Source organism: Saccopteryx bilineata, chromosome 1 (assembly GCF_036850765.1).
Source record: "Saccopteryx bilineata isolate mSacBil1 chromosome 1, mSacBil1_pri_phased_curated, whole genome shotgun sequence".
Taxonomy (NCBI): Eukaryota; Metazoa; Chordata; class Mammalia; order Chiroptera; family Emballonuridae; genus Saccopteryx; species Saccopteryx bilineata.
Window position 1 is genome coordinate 184,150,849 of NC_089490.1, and position 22,040 is coordinate 184,172,888.

Sequence of the window (22,040 nt, forward strand, 5' to 3'; positions counted from 1 at the left end):
AACTGTCCTCAAGGATGTTTGTCTGAGTCTGTTTTACTTAGAAGCCTTCACATCTGACACCCTTTGTCATGGTCAGCAAGTGAACACAGTCTGGCCAAGAAGGAAACAAATAAAAAAATTAAGGTGGTAAGTTTGAATAGTAAGTAGTATCACATAAGGACAGTATGTTCCAAGCCAAGCACATTATTGTGTGCAAAAGTATGTATATGATATATAGGTTAAAATTAATTTTTGTAGCCGTTAGTGCTTTTGTAGCCATGAATATGTAACGTGAAACACCGTGAGAGCAATATTTAAAATACAGGCCCTACTCCAGGTTTTATCACCTACATGTTGCATATAAATTTTAAAAAGTATAATATCATTTTCTAGGATGATAGTTTAAAAAACACATGATCTGAGAATTCTAAAAGTAACATATACTTGAGAGAAGATGTAAACTAATCCTAAGGATATTGCTGCATTCTAATATAACTATAGAAGAAAGTTACTCTTTGATCTTAAAAACTGAATGGAATGAAATACAATGAACAAAGAGCTTGCATCTGAGGGAACAGTATAAGACAAGGAGTTATGATTTGTTTAAAATATTTAAACAATCATTGTGTGCCTCAATACAATTGTCCCTCGCAGTTTGCTTTTCGTGGTCTCACTGTATTGTGGATTTTAAAATTGTATATATCTAATTTTGTATTGTGGATTTTTTGCTATATCGCAGGATTTTGTGGTATATAGGTATTTTTATATTTTTTTATTTTAATTATTTTTGTGTTAAAATAAGCAAAATAAGTGTGGGAAAGGTTAATAACTGTGGGAAAGGTTTATAGAGTGTGGGGAGGGTTTATAAAAGCCTTAAAATATATATAAATAATAAAATAAATATAAGGTCTCTGTGGATTTTCACTTATCGTGGGGTGGGCTGGGGGATCTGGAAACTAACCTCTGCAATAGGTGAAGGACCATTGTACTGAGTATTTTTACAACACAAACACAATTTCCTTGTGCATTTCTTCATTACATTAATCCTTTATATATCCTAGGTTTTTACATAAGAGACTTCCTTGGCTTCAATTGTCAAATAGTGGTTAAAAGCATATTTGAAACTTACAAGGCAAAACTAAAGTAAGAACTTTTCTTGTTATATATGAGCACACCATGTATCAATAGCCAAGACAAGTTCTGTAATTGACTTCTTACAGTTTCTGAGGGTGAGAACAGCACCAACAATCCAAATCCATTAACTTTTTACTGATTTATCAAGATTACAGCAAATTCCTCTTACTTAAGACCATTTTTTCAAAAGCTGTTTTGTGCAAAATAATTGTCAGGACAGATTACAAATCATACATGCAACTCATCAATGCCTCTGGGTATTATGTAGTTTAAACTTTGGATCACACCAAATGACCGGAGATGTGATGGCCCAGTTATTTTGAGGTTTTGTAGGACTATCTCCCTGAATCATTTTTCTATTATTGACTGATATTGAAGGATTATATTAAAAAATCCACATTAAAAACTCTGATGTGATTGTTGAAGAAATACTCTTGAAGCTGACCATTACATAATACCAGGCTTTTTCTGAAGGGCTCATGTTTGCTTCTGTTATAGACTCTGTAAGTGTTAGAACTTCTTTGTTACCTTCATTGTGTATTAGTTTGCCAGGCCTGCCACAATGAAATAACACAGACTGTGTGGCATGCACAACAGAAATTAATTCTCTTACAGTTTTGAAGGCTGGAAGTCCAAGATCAAGTTGCTGGCAAAGTTGATTTCTCCCAAGGCCTCTTTCCTTGACTCCTTTATGCAGATATTTGCTTCTTTCTGTGTACTCACATGGCCTTTTCTCTGTGCAGGTGTACCCCTGTCATCTCTTACTAAGCCATCAGTTTGATTGGATAGAGCCTCACCTTATCTTTGAACATAGTCATATTAGTGATTAGAGTTTCAACGTGTGAATTTTGGAGGAACACAATTCAGTCTGCAACATTTTGATAGCTAGGAATTTCAGAACCAAATCTGTGTGACACATCAAGACATACCAAAAAATATTTGACATTATTGTTTGATACATATTTTCCCCTTAACTTGATTTTCTTATTTTCTTTTTCATGTGTTCTGTATATTTTGTGAGCTACCTTAAATCTGTTTTAGAAGACAAATAAGTAAGTAAATGAATACTCATCTGAATTAGATTTGTATGGATATTTGCTCACTGAAATGATCAGTTGGAATTGTATTCTTGGGAATGAAAAGATGCTGGAGTTCAGTGATCATAGTCCTCTGAGTATACTTACAAATTTGCATCATTGTTTAGGCTTATAATATATATTATAGTAAAATGGTTCGTCTCCCTTAAATAATATAACAGAACGTCAACAAAATTAAGATTACAGGGACTGTGATATTGTTTTCCTAGTTATGTTTACTCTTTTTTCTCTTATTCTAGAAAACCTTTATGAAAAAAGAGCAACTATCTTTCAAGCCAGAAGCAAAGTCACGTTCCAGGTATATTTTTACCATTTATTTATTTATTTATTTATTTATTTATTTATCTGAAGTGAGAAGCAGAGGGGGAGGCAGACAGACAGACACCCACATGTGTCTGACCAGGATACACCTGGCATGCCCACCAGGGGGCGATGCTCTGCCCATCTGGGGCATTGCTCTGCTACAATCAGAGCCATTCTAGCACCTGAGTTGGAGGCCATGGAGCCATCCTCAGTGTCTGGGGCCAACTTTGCTCCCATGGAGTCTTGACTGTGGGAGGGGAAGAGAGAGATAGAGAGAAAGGAGAAGGGGAAGGGTGGAGAAGCAGATGGGTACTTCTCCTGTGTGCCCTGGCTGGGAATCGCAGGTATATCTTTTATATGATATTAGGAAAGTAAAAATTATGTGTTTGCTTTTGGCTTTACCCGAAGGCTCTAAGATTAAAGGAGTATAGGTTTTAATATATCTTTTTCAGTGTTCCCATTTAATTTGTCCAAGGCAAGGAGAAAAGACCTTCTCTCTCCTATTGTATTAATGACCATTGAATAGATCAGGCTTGGCCCTGTCAGTTAACTCAGCCAGTTAGGAGTGTCATCCCAAAAGGACAAGGTGCAAATTTGATCCCCAGTCAGGGCACACATGGGAAGCAACCAATGAATGCATAACTAGGTGGAAAAACAGATGAATACTTGCCTTCTGCTCCACTCTCTCTCTCTTCCTCTCTCTGTCTCTCTAAAAATCAATCAATCAATAAAAAAATTGAAACCTTTCCTGATAGTCCAGTTGGTTGGAGCATTGTCCTGGAGCACAGAGTTTGCCAGTTCAATTCCCTGGTCAGGGCACATATAGGAACAGCTCCATGTTTTTATGTCTCTCTCTCTGCCTCTCTTTCTCAACAACAACAACAAAAACCAAAATAAAATATAAGGAAAAAAACATAGGTTGAAGTTTAGTATGTAGTAGCTAGGAACAGTAATGTGAACAATATTGCATGATGTTTCATTTGTAACTATGATAAAGCATCTTTCAATGACTCTATGAGAAATTCTTGAGATTGCTCTGCTACTTTATGTAGCAAATTTGTCAACTAACTTTTATGAAAAATTACTGTGAGATAGATTAGAAAGTGAGATAGAAAGTTTATAGCTAAGATTCTAAAAAGGATAGTTTTCACACTTATGTTTTCCTTAATCATTGGTAATACATTCATTCATTAATACATCAAATAATATTTTAGTTCAGATGAGAAGCAAAGTATTGTGCCAAGCCATATAGATAAAAATAACAAAAAGGTAAACCTTAGAAACTGAAGTTTGTCAACAGCCACCCGTTTGGGGACCTAACTCCTCAGTAAACATGGGATTATTTAAATATATTATGTAGGTTACCCTTTCTTACTTGACAGCCTTCTTTATTCCTCATCTCAATTATTCAAAATGGGTAGTTATATAGGGTCCATCATCCTCATCCACAATTCCAAAATTCAAAAAGCTCTAGAAACTAAAAGTTGATGTGACCCAAAGTTGTGCCCAAACTCTTAGTGTCAAGTCTGACCTCTGGTGACAAGTAACTATGATTATTCATAGTTTTGACTTTTCCTACTTCATGGGAATATTCATATTTTATCTATACATTCATATTAATTATATTTGCTAATTAATGTTAATGTGTTTGATAAGAGAACACTTCCCCAGAGCCTATTTGAGTGTTATATAATATATGGTATCCATGCTACATTAATTTCTTTATATTTGAAAAAAAAATTCCAGAATCCATTCAATGCTAAGATTCAAGTACTATGGAATTAAACTCATAGTGAATCTAGGCCAAATACAGTGATGCGACAATGCAATGCTGTTATTTGAATATCCAATAAACAAATATCCAATTTTAGTCACAGAAACTTAGTAAACACATCAGTCTTTCCATAGAAATCTTTGAAGGCCAACACCTAAAGTGTGGACTATATCCCAGGACTAAAGGATTCACTTCGTACTAAACAAACTGATTCACCCGAACAAAAGTATAAAACCAAGCTTTCACAATTTTAAGATGATAAATCAGCAATTTCACTACCACCTAGAATTAAAAAAAAAAAGAAGAAAGAAAAAAACACCCCAACATTTCTTCATGGACAATAACAGAATCCAGAGACTGTACAATGCAGTGTTTAGTATACAATAAATAAAATGTTAAACATGTTAAGAAACAGGAAAATCTAACTTATATCAAAAAAAGATATCCCAGTTGTTGGAATTAGCAGACAAAGGTTTAAAAGCAGCTATTATAAATGTTCAAGAACTTAAAAAAGATGTTCATAATAACATAGCATTCCAGTGCATAAATATAAGCTATTTTTTATTTTAATAAATAAATTTTTATTAATTTTAATGGGGTGACATCAATAAATCAGGGTACATATATTCAAAGAAAACATGTCCAGGTTATCTTGTCATTCAATTATGTTGCATACCCATCACCCAAAGTCAGATTGTCCTCCATCACCTTCTATCTAGTTTTCTTTGTGCCCCTCCCCCTCCCCCTCTCCCTGCTTCCTTCCCCCCGCCCCCCCGTAACCATTACACTCTTGTCCATGTCTCTTAGTCTCGTTTTTATGTCCCACCAATGTGTGGAATCCTGCAGTTCTTGTTTTTTTCTGATTTACTTATTTCACTTTGTATAATGTTATCAAGATCCCACCATTTTGTTGTAAGTGATCCAATGTCATCATTTCTTATGGCTGAATAGTATACCATGGTGTATATGTGCCACATCTTCTTTATCCAGTCTTCTATTTTTTTTTTACAGTGATTAAAGCCTTTAAGCAAACTCTTGGCCAATACAACAAGAATCCATAAAAAAGTAGTGTCCTTAATATGCTCACCAAGTCCAAGTTGGTACCAACACCATTCCAAATCCCTGCAAATGCAACCCAACCCCAGTTCAGTCTGTTAGGAGCTGTCACAAGGAGCAGGAGTCCAGGAAAAGTCCACATCCAGGAAAAGTCTGCATGGCACTGGGATTGTTGTCACAATTCTATACTTTGCAGCTCACGTCCAAGTCCCAATGACTGCTGCTTCTAGCTGGTAATGATTCAGGTAGACTGGAAAAGCCATTTGCAGCATGCGTGGATATGGAGCTTCTGTTCTCCTCTGGAGAGTTGAGACCAGGTTGCTTTTCCCTGGAGCTCTGTGACTGTGGCATGGTAAAGAGAACCTTGGGATACACTAAGCTAGGTGGCAAAGGTAGATTCATAATAGAAGTTGGCAAAAGAGAAAAAGAGAGCTCTAAATTAGGAGTAGGTCCCAGCCTGAAATATGAGTGGAACATTGAGGTAGGAGGAATAAAGGAAAAACTATATATTAAACAAAGCAGCAGAAAATAGGACATGGACAACAGTGTTGGGGTTACAGGGTGGGGGGGAGGAAAGGGAAGGGGTTGGGAGAGGGGAGGGGCACAGAGAAAACCAGTTAGAAGGTGACGGAAGACAATTTTTTCAATGTCACCCCATTAAAATTAATCAAAAAAAAAAAAAAGAATTTGTCTCATGGCTAATTTAGGCAGTTAGAAGAATAGTATAAGGATGCTAATTCTGCTGCTCAGGCCACATCCTGCAAAAGGGGCCCCAAGCAAATTGGTGATTTGGCTCCTCTGATTTTGCTAACTGGATTTTAAATATAAGCTATTTTTAAAACCAAATGAAAAATCTAGAACTGAGAACTGTAATATCTGATCTGAAACTTTCACTGGATAGACTGAACAACCACATGTTGGAGAAGACAGTTGAAAAAAATAAGTAAATTTTCAGAATAATAATGACTAATTGAAAGAATAGAAAACAATAATTGGGATAAAATGAACAGAGGCTGAGTGACCTGTAAGTTAATATCAAATGGCCTACCATGTGTGGTAGATAAAGCAGTTGAAGAAATAATAGCTGAATTTTCCCTATATTTAATGGAAAACATCTTTACATATCCAAGATCATCATATTCTAAACAAGATAAATACAAAAAAAAAAAAAAGAAAGAAAGAAAGAAAAAAGAACCCCACCAATAGGCACATCATAATCAAAGAGTTGAAAAGTGAAGAGAAAGAAAAAGTTGGGCATAACTAGAGGAGGGAAATATACATTTTACAAATGGTTACATTTCTAGGAATTATGGATGTTGTCCCATCAGAAATGAAAACCAGTCAGGGCACATAGGACAAGTGACTATCTGCTTCTCCACTCCTCCCCTTCTCACTTCTCTCTCTCTCTCTCTTCTCCTCCCATAGTCATGCAAATTGACCCCGGGCACTGAGGATGGCTCCATGGCCATGTCTGAGGTCCTAAAATAGCTCGGTTTCTGAGCAACAGAGCAGTGGCTCCAGATGGGCAGAGCATTGCCTGGTAGATGGCTTGCCAGCTGAATCCCAGTCAGGGCGTGTGCAGGAGTCTTTCCATCTGTTTCCCTCCTCTCATTTAATATTTAAAAAAATAAAAGAAATAAAAACCAGAAGGCAATGAAAATATGTATTTAAAATGGTGAAAGAAAAAATATCAACTGATAATTCTATATCTAATAAAACTATCCCATAATGTTAAGGTTGAAAATAGACCATTTCAACTAAATTAAAGAAATGAGAATTTACTTACAGCTAATCTTACTTATCAAACATTAAAGGAAGCTCTTCATGCTGAAAGGAAGTGGCATCTGATAAAAATTTGAATCTACAGAAGATATAAATTGAAAATAAAAAATATGATCAATATAAAAGAAAACATATTTAAAAATTTCTTTAAAGTTGACCTTTAAAGGTAAAATTATAATTATGGTACTTATAAATTAGAGAGATGCAAATATATATAACAAATAATAGCAAAAGAAATCGAATTATACTCTTGCAAGTTTCTTTCATTTTCTGTGTAGTAGTATTAATTCTTAGCAGTATGTGATAAGATTGCATAGTATAATTCCTAGAGCAACCACTAATATAACTAATAACTATTTGTTTAACCCAAAGAAGACAGGAAAAGAGAATCATATGGAGTGAATAAAGAACAAATATGAAAATAGTATACATATTAAAACTTAAGTGCATCAACATTTATATTAAATGTACAGAATATGTTTTAATAATAGAGCTTTGACATAAATAAAACAAAAATTGATAGGACTAAAAAATTAAATGGACAACATCATAATTATTGCTGGATTTTTTTTACATCCCTCTTTTAGTACAATAGGAAAATTAGTAGTAAGAAGAATAAGTAATGATATAGCAGATTTGGACAAACAATCAACTAAGTTGACCTAATTGACATTTATGGAAGATTACATCCAACAACTGTAGAATATGTTTTTTTAAAGTGTGCCTATGACATTCACTATAAAGATAACTGAAAGAAATGAAATGCAAATGAATCAATAAAGCAAATTAACAAAGCCAAGAGCTCATCTTTTGAAAAGATTAATAAAATTTGCAAGCTCCTAACAAAACTGAGTAAGATAAAGAAGAGATAAAATACAAATTACTAATTTTGAAAATAAAAGCAGTTCCATCACTCTGTGCCCTATAGACATTTAAATAATAAGAGAACATATGAATAACTTTAAGCCAACTACATTTAACAGCTAAGATGAAGTGGACAGATTGATTGGAAAAACAGACAACATACCAAAACTGATACAGGAATAAATAGAAAATCTGAGTAACTCCTGTCAATTAAAGAAATTGAATTTGTTATTAAAAACCTTCCTACAGAAAGACTTACTTAAAGAAAACAAATAGTAACTGTCACATTTAAATTATTTTCCAAAGTATTCAATTATGTTAAAAACAGTTTATCTTCTTGTGTAAGTCGTTTTCTGAAAACATTCTTTATCGGGTTAGTTTGATTGGGAAGTACTTTTTCCTCATATGTGTTACTAAGTTTCAATGATAAAAAGTTGTATCGTCTGAAAGATGATTGTTTTTTAATAGTTATTTTCCTGGAGCCAGCCAACCAGTCTGAATGCTAAACATTTTTGTGTACAGTCTACCATCTGTTGTGGGCATAAAGAGCTGTGGTGAAGTTTTGCAGGGATATCTAGTTAATTTTTTTCAGTGAGATCTTAAGTATTTTAAAGAATAATGGCTGAAGGACAGTTTATAGATCACTTGATTCAATCCTTTTAAATTCCACTTTAGAAAACAGATTTAAAGATTAGTGACTTCTTCAAGGTCACAAAAGTGAAAAATAAAACAGAAAAAACACTTTACTAGAATCTAACCCTCAATTCCCATAATCTTACTGAGTCATGCTGCTTTTATTCTGTTTATATTTTAAATTTTAAGAGCCTTTCTGATGATTACTTAAGAAAAATAGAATGAAACTTTACTTAATTAATTAGCATATCTAAGAATTTCACTAGTGATTAAAAAGTGCTAGTAGAATAGAATCTTGGAGAAAGGTTGAAAAAAAGTAAAACAATGGGAAAATAAAGCATAGTGTAGTAAACAATATAAAACTATATATATTTATAATTTTATATAGATGCATTTCACTAAAAATATTTAAATGAAACAATATTTAGATTTTTCTTGTTTATTTGAAATCCTGCACATTTCTATTGTAGGTATTATATAATACTTTAGACTCCAAATGTTGGGACTTTTTAAAGCTTGGCTTAAAGGATTTTTCTTGTTAGAGAGGCATTTCCCGTATATTTTCAGCTAGCAGTTTCCTTCGAGTCTACATGAGGCAGAGTCTAACCTTCATCAGTTGTGTGTCAACTTCAATGAGGTACTGGGCAATTTTAAAGTACTTTTGAATTTTAATTTTAAAAATATGTCTCACATAGGTTATCATTGCCAGGATACAGTAACACAACAGAGTTAGAGTTTTCCCCCTCTGTTCTTAGTTACAGAAAAAGTACATATAAAAATGATGATGGAATTCATTTATACATACCCACAGTCTTTGCAGGAGCCCTCCCGAGTTGCAAATAGGACTGGTTTAGGCACCCACTCAGCAGTATTTCTTAAGGAGGCAGTCACTGGCTGCTAAAAAGTGGGGGTACTAGGTTAGGCCAACTAAAAAATGCTGCTGCTGCACTTGACTTGAAATTACTGCAAATTTGAGCACCTAGTCCTATTCTTGGTAGAGAATAGAACTGGTTGCCTTATATGGATATATATATATTGCAGTGGATAAGGCAGTCATGATTATTTCTGTCCTAATCTTTAATTCTTTAATGATTGCCTAGGATGCAAGTTTTCACCTTTCTTTCTTACTTTTTTCTTCCTTCCTTCCTTCCTCCCTCCCTCCCTCCCTCCCTCCCTTCCTTCCTTCCTTCCTTCCTTCCTTCCTTCCTTCCTTCCTTCCTTCCTTCCTTCCTTCCTTCCTTTTTTCCTTCCTTCCTTCCTTCCTTCCTTCCTTCCTTCCTTCCTTCCTTCCTTAATTTTTTCCTTCCTTCTTTCCTTCCTTCCTTCCTTCCTTCCTTCCTTAATTTTTTCCTTCCTTCCTTCCTTCCTTCCTTCCTTCCTTCCTTCCTTCCTTAATTTTTTCCTTCCTTCCTTTTTTTCCTTCCTTCCTTCCTTCCTTCCTTCCTTCCTTCCTTCCTTCCTTCCTTCCTTCCTTCCTTCCTTCCTTCCTTCCTTTTTTTCCTTCCTTCCTTCCTTCCTTCCTTCCTTCCTTCCTTCCTTCCTTCCTTCCTTCCTTCCTTTCTCTCTCTCTCTCTCTCTCTCTCTCTCTCTTTCTTTCTTTCTTTCTTTCTTTCTTCTTTCTTTTTTCTTTCTCTTTCTCTCTCTCTCTCTTTCTTTCTCTTTCTCTCTCTTTTCTTCCTTTCTTTCTCTCTTTCCTTCTTTTTCTCTTTTTTTTGGGGTTCATCTTTCTGTTTTGTTTTTTTTAACTGTAAAGATCTCAAATTTTAGAAGAAAAAAAGCTGATATAGTAGTGTGTTAAGTACATTCGCTTGCACAAAGGTGTATATAGATGTGCATAAGACTTTTCATTAGCAGCATTATTAAAGAGTTAAAATACTCAAATCCTGCATAATTGCAATGAGTTAACAAGGTTGTAACTTCCACATAGTGGCTACTTGATGTACATGTGTGTGTTTTTATGAGAGGTGATCTTATTGCCTTGATTTTCTAATTCTGCTGTAAATATTTCACACACATCCTTGCCCAGCATTTATAGGATATAATTTTCATAGATGAACATTATGCAACAAAACTATTTGGTTTCAAAATTATATTGGTCTCTTCAATATTTCAATTTAAATGACAAAATTTGAAATTATTATAACTCCATAAATTTTAGAAGGTTGTTAGCAATTCATAAGATTAAATAATGGTTGAAAAAAACCTAAAACCTTTATGGTAAAAGAAGGTCATATTAAGCATTTTAAATAAAGTCAAGTAATCTAGTTCCATTAAAATTGTCAAAAGAATATTTTTCTGAGTTTTATGTGTTTTAAAATAAAATGCCTAAGCTAAAATGTCTAAACCAGAAAGAATTAGAGTCAAACAATTTAACTTAATTTATAGTTAAAAAAATGTAATGTGTACGTGAATCCTAGCATAGATCTTTATTTTTATACGAAAAAGTTTGACAGATATTTTGCAGTGAAATGGGGTATTGTCTTTTCCTAGCATCTTGTTTTTAATCTTCTCATTAACTTTTCTAGGACTAACCCATTTTTCTCTTACTCTGATTTGATACTCAAACCTAAAGAATCAAGAGCAGTTTATATTGCTAGATAAAGGAAAGTAACGCATTTATGCACAGAGTTTACTCTTTACTCTCAATATCTAAATGAAAACTGTGAGCTAGGAGCTATATTCATTTTGACCCACTGTACTATTATATGATATTTCACTTCCTGTTAGAAAGATTTTCTTTTTGATAAACAGTCTTCCTTGAGGTCTGTTTGAATTTGTTGGGTACCTGTAACTATATTGCAAGTATTTCTTTTTTTTTTCTTTCAACTAACATACTGCATTCCTTTAATAAAAGTTATTTTTTTATGTCTTTCTGTAGGTAGCTGTTAATCCTTTGCAGATTAATATGATTTTGGCGATACATTTTTCTTTTGTTGAATTTCTAAAGCCCATAATTTTTTTAAATGATTGACTGTTTTACAAGTATAAAATAGAACAATGAGTGGGTCTTTAATTCATAGAGGAAGCACATCAACAGATTTATAATATTAAATTTGTAATGGTAATAAATTCAGAGGCTGGTCATCATTTTTAGCCTTCTAAATATTTAATTGATTTCAATTCTGGATAATAAAGATGTTGTCATTTAGATATACCATCTATAAGTAAAGTGTAGCCTTTGAGATCTTAAAAGTCTTTTTCTTATTTCTTATTTTTTAATATTCTTTAATATGCCAAGCATACAGATGTTCATGTAGATGTGTAAATGAATAATAATTATATATTTTCTTCTTTCTATTTTGTTATATACAGGAACTAGAAAGGTAGTAGAAACAGTATATGACTCACTAGTATGTTACTAAAAGGCCTAATCTTGCTATCATTTCTAAATTTTCTCTTCTTTTGATATAATGGAATATAGTACATTTACTGGCATATCTAGTTATGAAGCTCACGTTTCAGTCTGAAGATTTAGGTAGGTAATTGAATGTTTCTTTTATATCTCTAAAATTACTGCATTTGTTCATCACCATTTTTTCCTGTAAAAGGTCATGTCCTCTTATTTTATCTCAAAACGGTTTTACAATTTACTGCTAAATAACTTTCCTTTGGTCTCTTCTGCAGTATCGTTACCTTTTAAGGGAATATTAGCTTGTTTTTTGTTAGAGACCTATAAACAATTTTTTTTCTAGGTAAGTACCTAGCCTAAGCATTTTTGTGGATAATATTTCTCCAATGATATTTCCCTTTGTGTGTTCTGTTTTAGGAGAATTATAGACTATTGGGGTTTTAGGAAACATAGAGATTTCTGTATTGAAAACTCCTATCCAAAGGGTAAATTTCCTCCATAACACAGTGCCCACATAGCCCCTACTTGAAAATTCTGGGGATTCATAATGCGTCTCTTCCAGTTTCATCACATTTAATTCTAAGGATTGCTCTGATTTTCAGGCAATTCTCTGTGTGAAGCTCAACACTTCTTTTTCTTGAACTGGTACCGTTTCGTCTGGATTCTGTCTCCTTGACGCCATCCTTGTTACCCAACTTTCACTTTTTGGATTCAGCCTCTCAATTTATATCAACTACTTCATATATAATAGTTTACAACATCTTTATTAGAATGGTAAATGTGGAGTCCATGGTAAAAATGGCTCATGTAAGTGTGGAGTCCACGGCTGTAGATTATGATGGGCATCAGTGCAATATGTTTGTTTGATAGCTCAGCTGATGCCTCCAACTGAAGTAATGTCTTTAGGCTATGCTCTCCATTGATTGGTTTTTAATCTTTGCTTGGTCTTTTTTGGCTTTACTATGTCTTACTAAGACTTTTTCTTCATGAGGTCAGGAAAAGAGCTGACTTCTGTTTTGTAATTGTAATTGACTTACTTCTTGCTCTTACCAAAAGGCAAGGTCTCTTATTACACACACACACACACACACACACACACACACACACACACACACACATACAGAGAAACATTCTGGCTGACTTTCCAGCATGGATGACATGACCAAACCTGGTGAAATTCTGGAGGAATCACATGACTGGAGTACAATCAAACAAAACCCAACACCAACAAACCCTGAGACCTGCTCAGCTATCCTAATGTGTCCCCATTCTGTTCTCCTTTCATCCCTTCTCTCCTTTCTTTCTCTTCCCTTTTTTTCTCCTTCATCTATTGTCTATTGTCAAGCATACACTCTGGGAATTTAGAGTAGAAAGGGGAGATACACCTAGAGATCAAGTAATGTGGTAATGACAGCGATGGAGGAAAGGTATCTAATCCTCATGGGTCTGAGAAATTATTTGTACAATCATATATCATATATATTAACCAGCTGCAAAGTTTTGCAAGTAAAGCTATCACATTTCAACACTGGATTTAGCTCCTTGTGACATTGATCTCTGATGATCAGCTCACAGTACCTTTCTAATAATCCTACCTCTGCCATGACGCACTTTCAACCTGCATCTTCCTCCCCTTCACCTTCTACTCCCCAGGGCCTTCCCCTGCTTTATTCTCTTGCTCTAGCGCACCTTGCCTTCTCAAGTGTTCTGTAATTAAGTTGTTTACTGTGAGTACTGTTGGTCTCTCCTACCAGAAAAGTAGCTCACTGAGGACAGAAAACTTTATTTACCAGTGAATGAAAAGCATCTTATACTGAGTGAATGAACGACTGAATGAGTAAATACATGAATATTTGTTCAGTGCTAAATTAAGTTTTCAGATTGTTTTCTGCCTTTTAATGAATTTTATTCCCTTTCCGGACATTTATACCTCCTATCTCAAACTCTGTACTGCTTCCTGGATATTGTTATTGTAATATTTCATAACCATCTCTCAAAATTAAAATTTTTATGTACTCCCCTCCCCCAGTCTTCTCTCCTATATTTCCTGTCTCAGCCAGTCACCCGCGATCACCCCATCAGCCTATATTTCTCTACTTTTTAAAAAAATCTTAATTTATTGGGGTGACGCTGGTTAACATAATTATATAGGTTTCAGATGCCCAATTATTCAACACATCTCTCCACATCATATTGTGTGTTCAAAGATTTTATGAGAACCTTGAAAATTGCCTTTCTGAAATTCAGAAATATCATAAATCATTTTCTGATATAGCAATCTAGTAAAACAAAACAATAATAATAAAATGTGGATTAAAATAAAGGAAATGAATTCAGGATGGCATGCCATTCTTTTTCTACTTATTTTTGCTCTTGACACCACTGCTACTTTCTTTAATTCTTCACATTCCATCCAAATGATAACTAATAGAATCTGATATTAAACTTGCTGGCCCCCACTTTGCAATTTTTATACTTTTTTCTTTTAATGAAGACATCTGCCATTCTCCAGTATTCTCATGTCATAGTCATTCTCCAGTTTCTCAAGGACAGCACATCAACAAAGAAATCTGGACAATTATTTGTCTGAGCCCAGAAAACTTAACTAAGCCAAGCTTCAACTTGATTACATGTTTCCTTGGTTTGAGCTTCTGTTCCCTCCTGTCAGTATGTGCCCTGTCCTTTATAGTTGATGCTCATTCTACTTAAGCAAAGGAGAGCAATCCAAGCTGGGATATTGCATTTCCAGTAAACACCAGGTGATGCTGATGTTGCTGGTCCTCAGACCACACTTTGAGTAGCAAGCTGGAGGATAAATGTGACAATGTTCAGTATCCTCCCCACCCCCAGCTCTGTCAATTCCTAGGATGACTTAGTTGCTTTATGCTAGAGTTATGCAGTTAACAGTGAGAACTATGATAAAGCACATTGATGAGAGCCCCATGCCGTAATCTTGGGATAAAGAGAAATCTTGGAAAGTAGCTATCAGAAAACTACTACCTAGGAAGTGCTATCATCTCCCAACTCACACACTTAACTGCAAATCAAATGTCATTTAGCTGCACCTTTAGTCTTCTTCAGGATTGTTTTTCACTGGTATAAGAGGAGAATCAAGATCAAATAATTTCTTCAATTAATTTCTTTTTCCTGATATCATTTTAAGGTCCTTGGTGTGTCCTGTGGCATGATCCTCATTTTCCCTGGCTTTCCTGGCAATGACTACTCCTGTGGCCTTTAGAATGTCTACTTTCTTCTGTATTTTCATTTTATTGGTCCCTTCCTTATGACTATTGTCAAGAACTTTGAACTCCATTTTGGTTGTTAATTGTGGAGTTTTGGTGTCTTTTTTCTGCTACTTATCTTCTCATTCAAGGGTTCTGCTCAAGTGAGTTGTACAACCAAGCAGCAACATGGTTGGGCAGTTGACAGTTGCTAGCCCAGAGTTCTGAACATGTCCAGAGTCCAGCATCAGTGAGAATCAGCCTGTCAGCACTATCTGCCTTTCTGGTTTTGCTTGTTTGGAGGGAAAAAGCAGTGTATCAATATGAGGGCCCAAGAAAACACAGAGTTACCAGGTACTGATAGCTGGGCTCTCTGGTAAATCTGAGTCAGAGCATGTTGGCTTAGGCCATAGGCTGAATTGGGGACTTCTGCTTTGTCCTCTGGAACAGAGATGGCTGGGGTTTTAGAGAAGTGTTGAGTCTATTTCCTCACTCATAAGCATGGGATGGACATAGTCCCATCAGTGCCATCTGCAGGATGAAACCGAGAGTGAAGAAAAGTCTTGAAATCAGTAACTTGCAAAAAGAGGAGCTGGGCCTGGTTCAAGAGGAAGGCCCTATGTCTGCAAGGAATCAGAAGGAAAATGTCCAAGGAGCAGCAAGCATAATAATGGAAGAAAGGTCTCATCTCCAGACTACAGTAATCTGCCCATAAGTACAATGAGGATAAATGAATGTCTCAAGCAGGGAGTCAGATTTTCTATTACTTTTTTATGAAGGATTCATAAAGAGGGCTTATAGGGAGACAGACACATGTGAAAAAGGGAACACGATGTCCAATCTCCCTCTACTGCAGGTTGCTCTGGAGACAGCCTACATCCATTTTTCTAATAGACCTTGACCTACTGTTGCTGACCATTGGTCAAAGTCTCCCTGATTCCTAGAAATGACAGTTCCTAAAATGCATTTGTGGCTGGAAATAAAATATTGGGTATAATAACAAATTGTTTTTAGAATTGCCTTCATTGTTGTGGGAATGTATTTCATATCTAATGCTCTGTTCTAAGGACAAAGAATCTATGAACAGGTGCCAGTATTCATTGTTGGCCTGTTTTAGCAGAGATGAGAGAGATGATGGTAATGGGCAGATCTCACTCTCCTCCGTGACCGACTAAAGTTTGGGTTGACAGCAGAAAGTACCTAAGGGGAATAAATTAATGAATTGGGAGGAAGAGTAGACAACTTGTCATGTTCCTTTTTCCATAAAGAAGCTTGTGAAAAATTGACAGCTGTGGTCACTGTGCCATAGAAAAACCAGCTCTCATGACATCTTTGGCATAAATACCCTTCTCGTTGCAGGTATCTTCAAAGTAATGTTTTTCAGAGCCCTACATAGAAAACATGTAGGTACAGTAAAAAGAGATTTAAATATTTGAATTAAAGAGAATTTTCCCTAAAAGTGCATCATAGATTACCATAAAAGTCAGAAACAATTAAATTGGACCAAACACAGCATTTTCTTTCTGCATTTGCTTTTCTATTATGTGAGATGATCATTTCAGTTTAACTCATAATAAAGAGGACTCCTCCAAAATGTTTATATGGAAGGGAAAGAATAATTATATTTTTTGAACTGAATTTGGAATTTTAAAATCTCTATTTTGTTTTGAAGAAGAGCTGTTGTAATAGTGATACCAAGCAGCAGCAGCAGCAGCAGCAGCAGCAGCAGCAATAACAGAAGCCATCTTTCTGTAGATAGGACATGCAGGGCTGGGAGCATTTTCTCAGAAGAAAATCAGGTGTGGGGACAGGGAGAGGAGATTCTTCTGGTTCCTTATTTCATTTGCATTTCTGGATAGGTACTAGTTTGCACACTTCAGTTAGTAAATTGTTTAAGACAGATACTCTTGGAGGGTTTAAATAGAGTATCAGCCTCTACCCATTATTATGATCTAATTAAAGACATTACTGTGGAACTGGGAGCCTCCTCAAATAGGACAGCTCTTGGTTTTTATGAGGGTAGCGCCTGGTGGAGGGGTTGTGGTAAGCTAGCTTTGTGACAAATGATCACGATATAAAAGAAATGTAGAAAGCACAGAAGAGAACACATCTCATTCAGATATTTAAATTATTTAAAACTTTTTACCTGAGTCAAAGTGTTGTTATCTTCCATTCGGAGGACTGAATCTTATTTTGAGTAATCCCAGGAACCCCACTCTGATTTCGGAAGAGAAGGGGTTCTGCTAGCACAAAGTACTACATTTAAGCCCTTGGGAAGATTTGGAAATGGAGTACTAATTGAGACAGTATTACTCACAGAAACATCCCTGCTCTTAAAAAAATCTGTATCACCCATGCTGCATTTAATACATTGTTTTCAAACTTAGCAGACCTCATGTAGTATATTCAAGTAGGCCTCAAACTTGTTTCCTGTGTCACCCACGTTGCTTTTGAATCCAGCATTCAAAGCACCAGGGCGTCACGTGTTTCTACTTCAAGGCTGCATGTACAGGAAATGCAAGCCCTCGACACCGCTTGGCAACAGAGGATCCAAATCAGCGCAAAGTGTGTAAATTATAACTAAATTGCAAAGCATTTGGACAAAACAGGCATGCTAGTCTAATCAGGAAAGCATTTGGTAATACAGGTTGGAAGAGGAATAAGGGGAGGGCAGCATCACAAATCTCTTTTAATATATTTCTGAACTTGGCAACCTGAACTGGTTTTGTCACATATTTGAAGCTTAAAAAGTATTTGGCTTTTCCAACAGCCAAAATAAGTATCCTTTAATCACTTTCAACCTATGAACAGATGGGCACACAGTGCTTTTATAAATGGAGCATACAAAATACTTCAGTATCAGCCAAAACTCATTAGTAGGAATATCTGAACCAAACTCTAAAACTGATTTAGTGTTTAATATATATTATCATATAAGCATGAGTAGTTAAAAGGAAATTCCCTGTTCCGATGTTTGCCAAGCTCTGTGTCTAATGTTTAGACATGATCAACTTACTAATTAACTTATTGTGTCTTTTCTCACATAGAATCTTGCTTAACGACTTCTTTCCTTACTGAAAACCATTTGATTTGGTACTTTGATTATAGATTTGTCAGACTTCATGTGAAAAAGTCAAATTCAGCTATTTAGCCCTGGTCTTTCTCTCAATTTTCTTAGAGTGACTTTTGTTGAAGGTGGCTTGGGGACAAAGGGGGCAGAATCTTCCATGGTGAAAACTGGTTTTACATCTAGGCTCTAATGACTCACATTATTATCTTCACAAAGATTTTCTAAAAGAGTTTTATAGAAACTCTTTAGTGACTAAGGATCTGTAAGAATAATAAATCTCTCCATATCAGAATTACATTAAGACATTGTGAAGAAAGATAAGATTTTAAAATTATATTTGGAAGGGTAAACCGAAGATATTAGGACAGTTCCTACTCATTTTCTATATCAGAGGCAGGTTACTCGGTCTCCAGTCACAATATATTTGACAGTCACAATATATTTCCCAGATCTCATCTACTTACAACTAATTCTTCTAGCTTACACGAAGCTGAACATTTCTGTAATAGTCAGTATATATGGTCTGGCTGTATCTTTTCAGTACCACTATAACCAACAAAAGAACAAAAACTTAAAGCCAGTCACCTAAATGATCCAAATCATTGAGGACTGGGGACTACTAAGGCCATCCATTCTGAAGTCATGACATAATTTTGTCCCCTTTTGATTTTATCACTCAAATAACAGAAAGGGCTTTGAATTCTAACCATGCTAATTAACCTTCATGGTCTTGAAAAACTTACCTAATTTATTGGAACATCAGTTTATAAAATCAGAATAGTAACATTTACCCAAAAAATTACTTTGAGAATTAAGGGAGAAAGTATGTCAAAAGTAAGTACTTAATAAAAGATTGCTATAAATATTGTTACTAATAGATTTGGTTATTTTATATTTCTTTTATGTTACACAATAGGTAATTGGTCTATTTCAGAAAGTCTGAACAAAATAAAAAACAAGAAACACATAATCATTTTCCTTTAAACCTAAAGTTTTGTTTTCAACCTAGTACTTAAATGGGATTTGCATATATTTTATTGGAGGATTTGATGAATTTGAATATTACAAGGGCAGGTAGGTCCTGAGCAAGAGCTCCTTGAAAATACTTCTCAGATGGTTCTGATGCTCCCCTCAATCCTGAAGCACTGCATGAATACAGTCGCTAACAATATTTGCATGTTTCTTTCTGGCCTTATTTAGATATCATTAAAATATAATGCTGCAATCACATAATGAATATAATTTAATATCTTCATTCTCAGTATCATTTTGAAACCATAAGCATTTTCTCTTTTTTTTATTTTAATGAGGTGATATTGATCAATCAGGGTACATGGGTTTAGAGAAAACATGAGCATTTTCTCAAGTTATGTTATTACATAATTTTTGTAAGTATCACTTTTATGATCACATAATAATGTATTCCTTGGATATAACACTATTTGCTTAGATATTTATTTCTGAATTTCTCCCATCATAAATGAAACTATAAAGAATATCTTATATGTGTATGTATATACATATATATATATCTTTCTAAAATTTTCATTGTTTTGAAGATTAGTGCTAGAGAGAATTAATTACCTGTGTTTACTGATCACAGAATAAAAAATGCCTTTCTTCCCTTGACTCAGATATTCTGTGTACACTTACTCATAAGGGAGAGAAGACGGGTGATCAGCTTGCTTTCACCTCCCTTGTGGTGGGGTGGCCCTAAGGCACAGCTTTGACTAAATAAGTTGGTTCAGCAACTTTTGATTCAATATCATTAACTTGGTGTTTTGTTGGGCCAGTATTATTAACACAAACTGAATAAGAGGCTTTGATGAAAAAATAAAGATGCCCATATTGTAGGGTTAGCAAAATTAGAATCATATGATATGAAGGTATCAGTAACTTCTGTCTAGAAGATTAATAAATTCTCATGTGTTGCATTCTTTTAAAATGACTTTATGTGGCAAAAATATTTTTATTGTCCTTGTCAGTTCCTCTATTGAGATTAGGAGTAAGGAATTTTTCTGTTTTCTTCCTCCAGGTTTTACCTACATTATACATAATGGTGTAAACATCCTTTGTCTCTTTTTACTATCCTCAGTATTTCCAATATTTCTTGTCAGTTATTGACATTTTAGCAGGTGAGAACTCCTTAAGCAACAGAGGAGAAACATCAAAAAAAAAAAAAAAAAGAGGAGAAACTAGGCTGGTTATCTAGGACTGGTGTTCATCTTTTTTTATATAAGTGAGTCCATGTTTCTAATAGGAGCCACTATATCTAGAAAAATGACTTACCTTTAATTGTGATATCTTTAGTATAGAATATGGATACAGTTTAGAATTTTCAATTATATCATGGTAGAAAAAAGTATTAATTTTTGTTAAAACTTTGTAAGTAAACACATATAATATAATGAATTCAATGAAGGCATTTTGTACATATTTAACTTGTGCCACAGTGTTTAGTAGATAAAATAAATTAATACGTTTTTATTTATATAAAATTATTTCTGATGATTTACTGACATGATCTATATTAAAATTTTTATTGTGCCTGGCTATTGTTGGCACAGTGGATAGAGCATTGACCTGGGATGCTGAAGTCCCAGGTTGGAAATCCCAAGGATTTAGCCTGGGCTCACCAGCTTGAGCCTGGGCTCACCAGCTTGAGCACAGGGTTGCCAGCGTGAGTGCAGGATCATCATTATGATCCCAAGGCCACTGGCTTGAGTCCAAAGATCACTGGCTTGAAGCCCAAGGTAGTTAGTTGGATTGAGCAAGGAGTCACTCGCTCAGCTGGAGCCCCCCCCCCCCCGTCAAGGCACGTATGAGAAGCAATCAATGAACCAATAAGGTGCCACAACTATGAGTTGATGCTTCTTATTTCCCTCCCTCCTCTCTCTCTCTCTCTCTCAAAAAAAATGTTTTTTCATTAGGGTTTTTTTCCCTTAGAGTTCTGAGGGGTTAGTTGGAACCACTTCCATATCATTTAAAGGCTATTTCATTCTAATTTATACAAATAAAGTAAAAAGAGAGAAAGAAATTTATAAATAGTTCCTCACAAAAAGTGAGTGGTCTCTTTTTTTATTAGAAAAATAATATCAATTATAATTTAATCTGTTTATTCAATTCCAGATAATTCTTGTTTTGCTTAGATCTTGGATTAAGCAGACATAAAGTTGTCTGTTTCTGGACAAAATGTATTATAGCAGGTTCATGGTTATGATATCAGTTTAAATTGAGAAGCTTCTAGTGGTCATAAGTCTTTTGCTTCTACTATAATTTGTTAAGAAAATACATTTTTGTAAGGGCATCAATTTTTATATTTATTTCATAAGCCATAATTTGTGAACTATAACTCATATCAAAAGCTTTGGGCAAGTGTGAGGAAGGCAGAAACTACTTATTAAGATAAGACTGACCGGCATAATATGTATTTAGTACAATAACCAGCAGTATTGGAGTAGAAAGGAATGGCGTCCTCTACGGATAACATATAGATTCACCTCACCAGCATTTGGTTATCGAGCACCTTGAAATAAGAACATATTCCTCACAGTGAGGACATTGACAAATGTCATGTTTTAAAAAAGCTTATCCTGTCAAGTGTTTGTCATGAATGTCACTACTTGACAGAGATAATTTAGCTCTAAAATGAAATTCTTCTAAAAGTCAATTTGACAGTTATTTTATTGGCCTTTGGTTATAAACATCAGTATGTAAATCAGGCATGTAATTGCAACAATAACATCACAAAATATGGTGGCTTAAAAACAACAGCTAT

General features: G+C 34.8%; 1 protein-coding gene across 1 annotated transcript in view; it reads left to right on the forward strand.

The window, feature by feature from the left end:
• IQCM (IQ motif containing M) overlaps positions 1-22,040 on the forward strand; it is a 313,492-nt gene that overhangs the window by 130,428 nt on the left and 161,024 nt on the right. Inside the window, exon 7 of the mRNA XM_066252694.1 lies at positions 2,450-2,508. Within this exon, the coding sequence (XP_066108791.1) occupies positions 2,450-2,508 (59 nt within the window). The remainder of the gene's footprint in view (positions 1-2,449; positions 2,509-22,040) is intronic.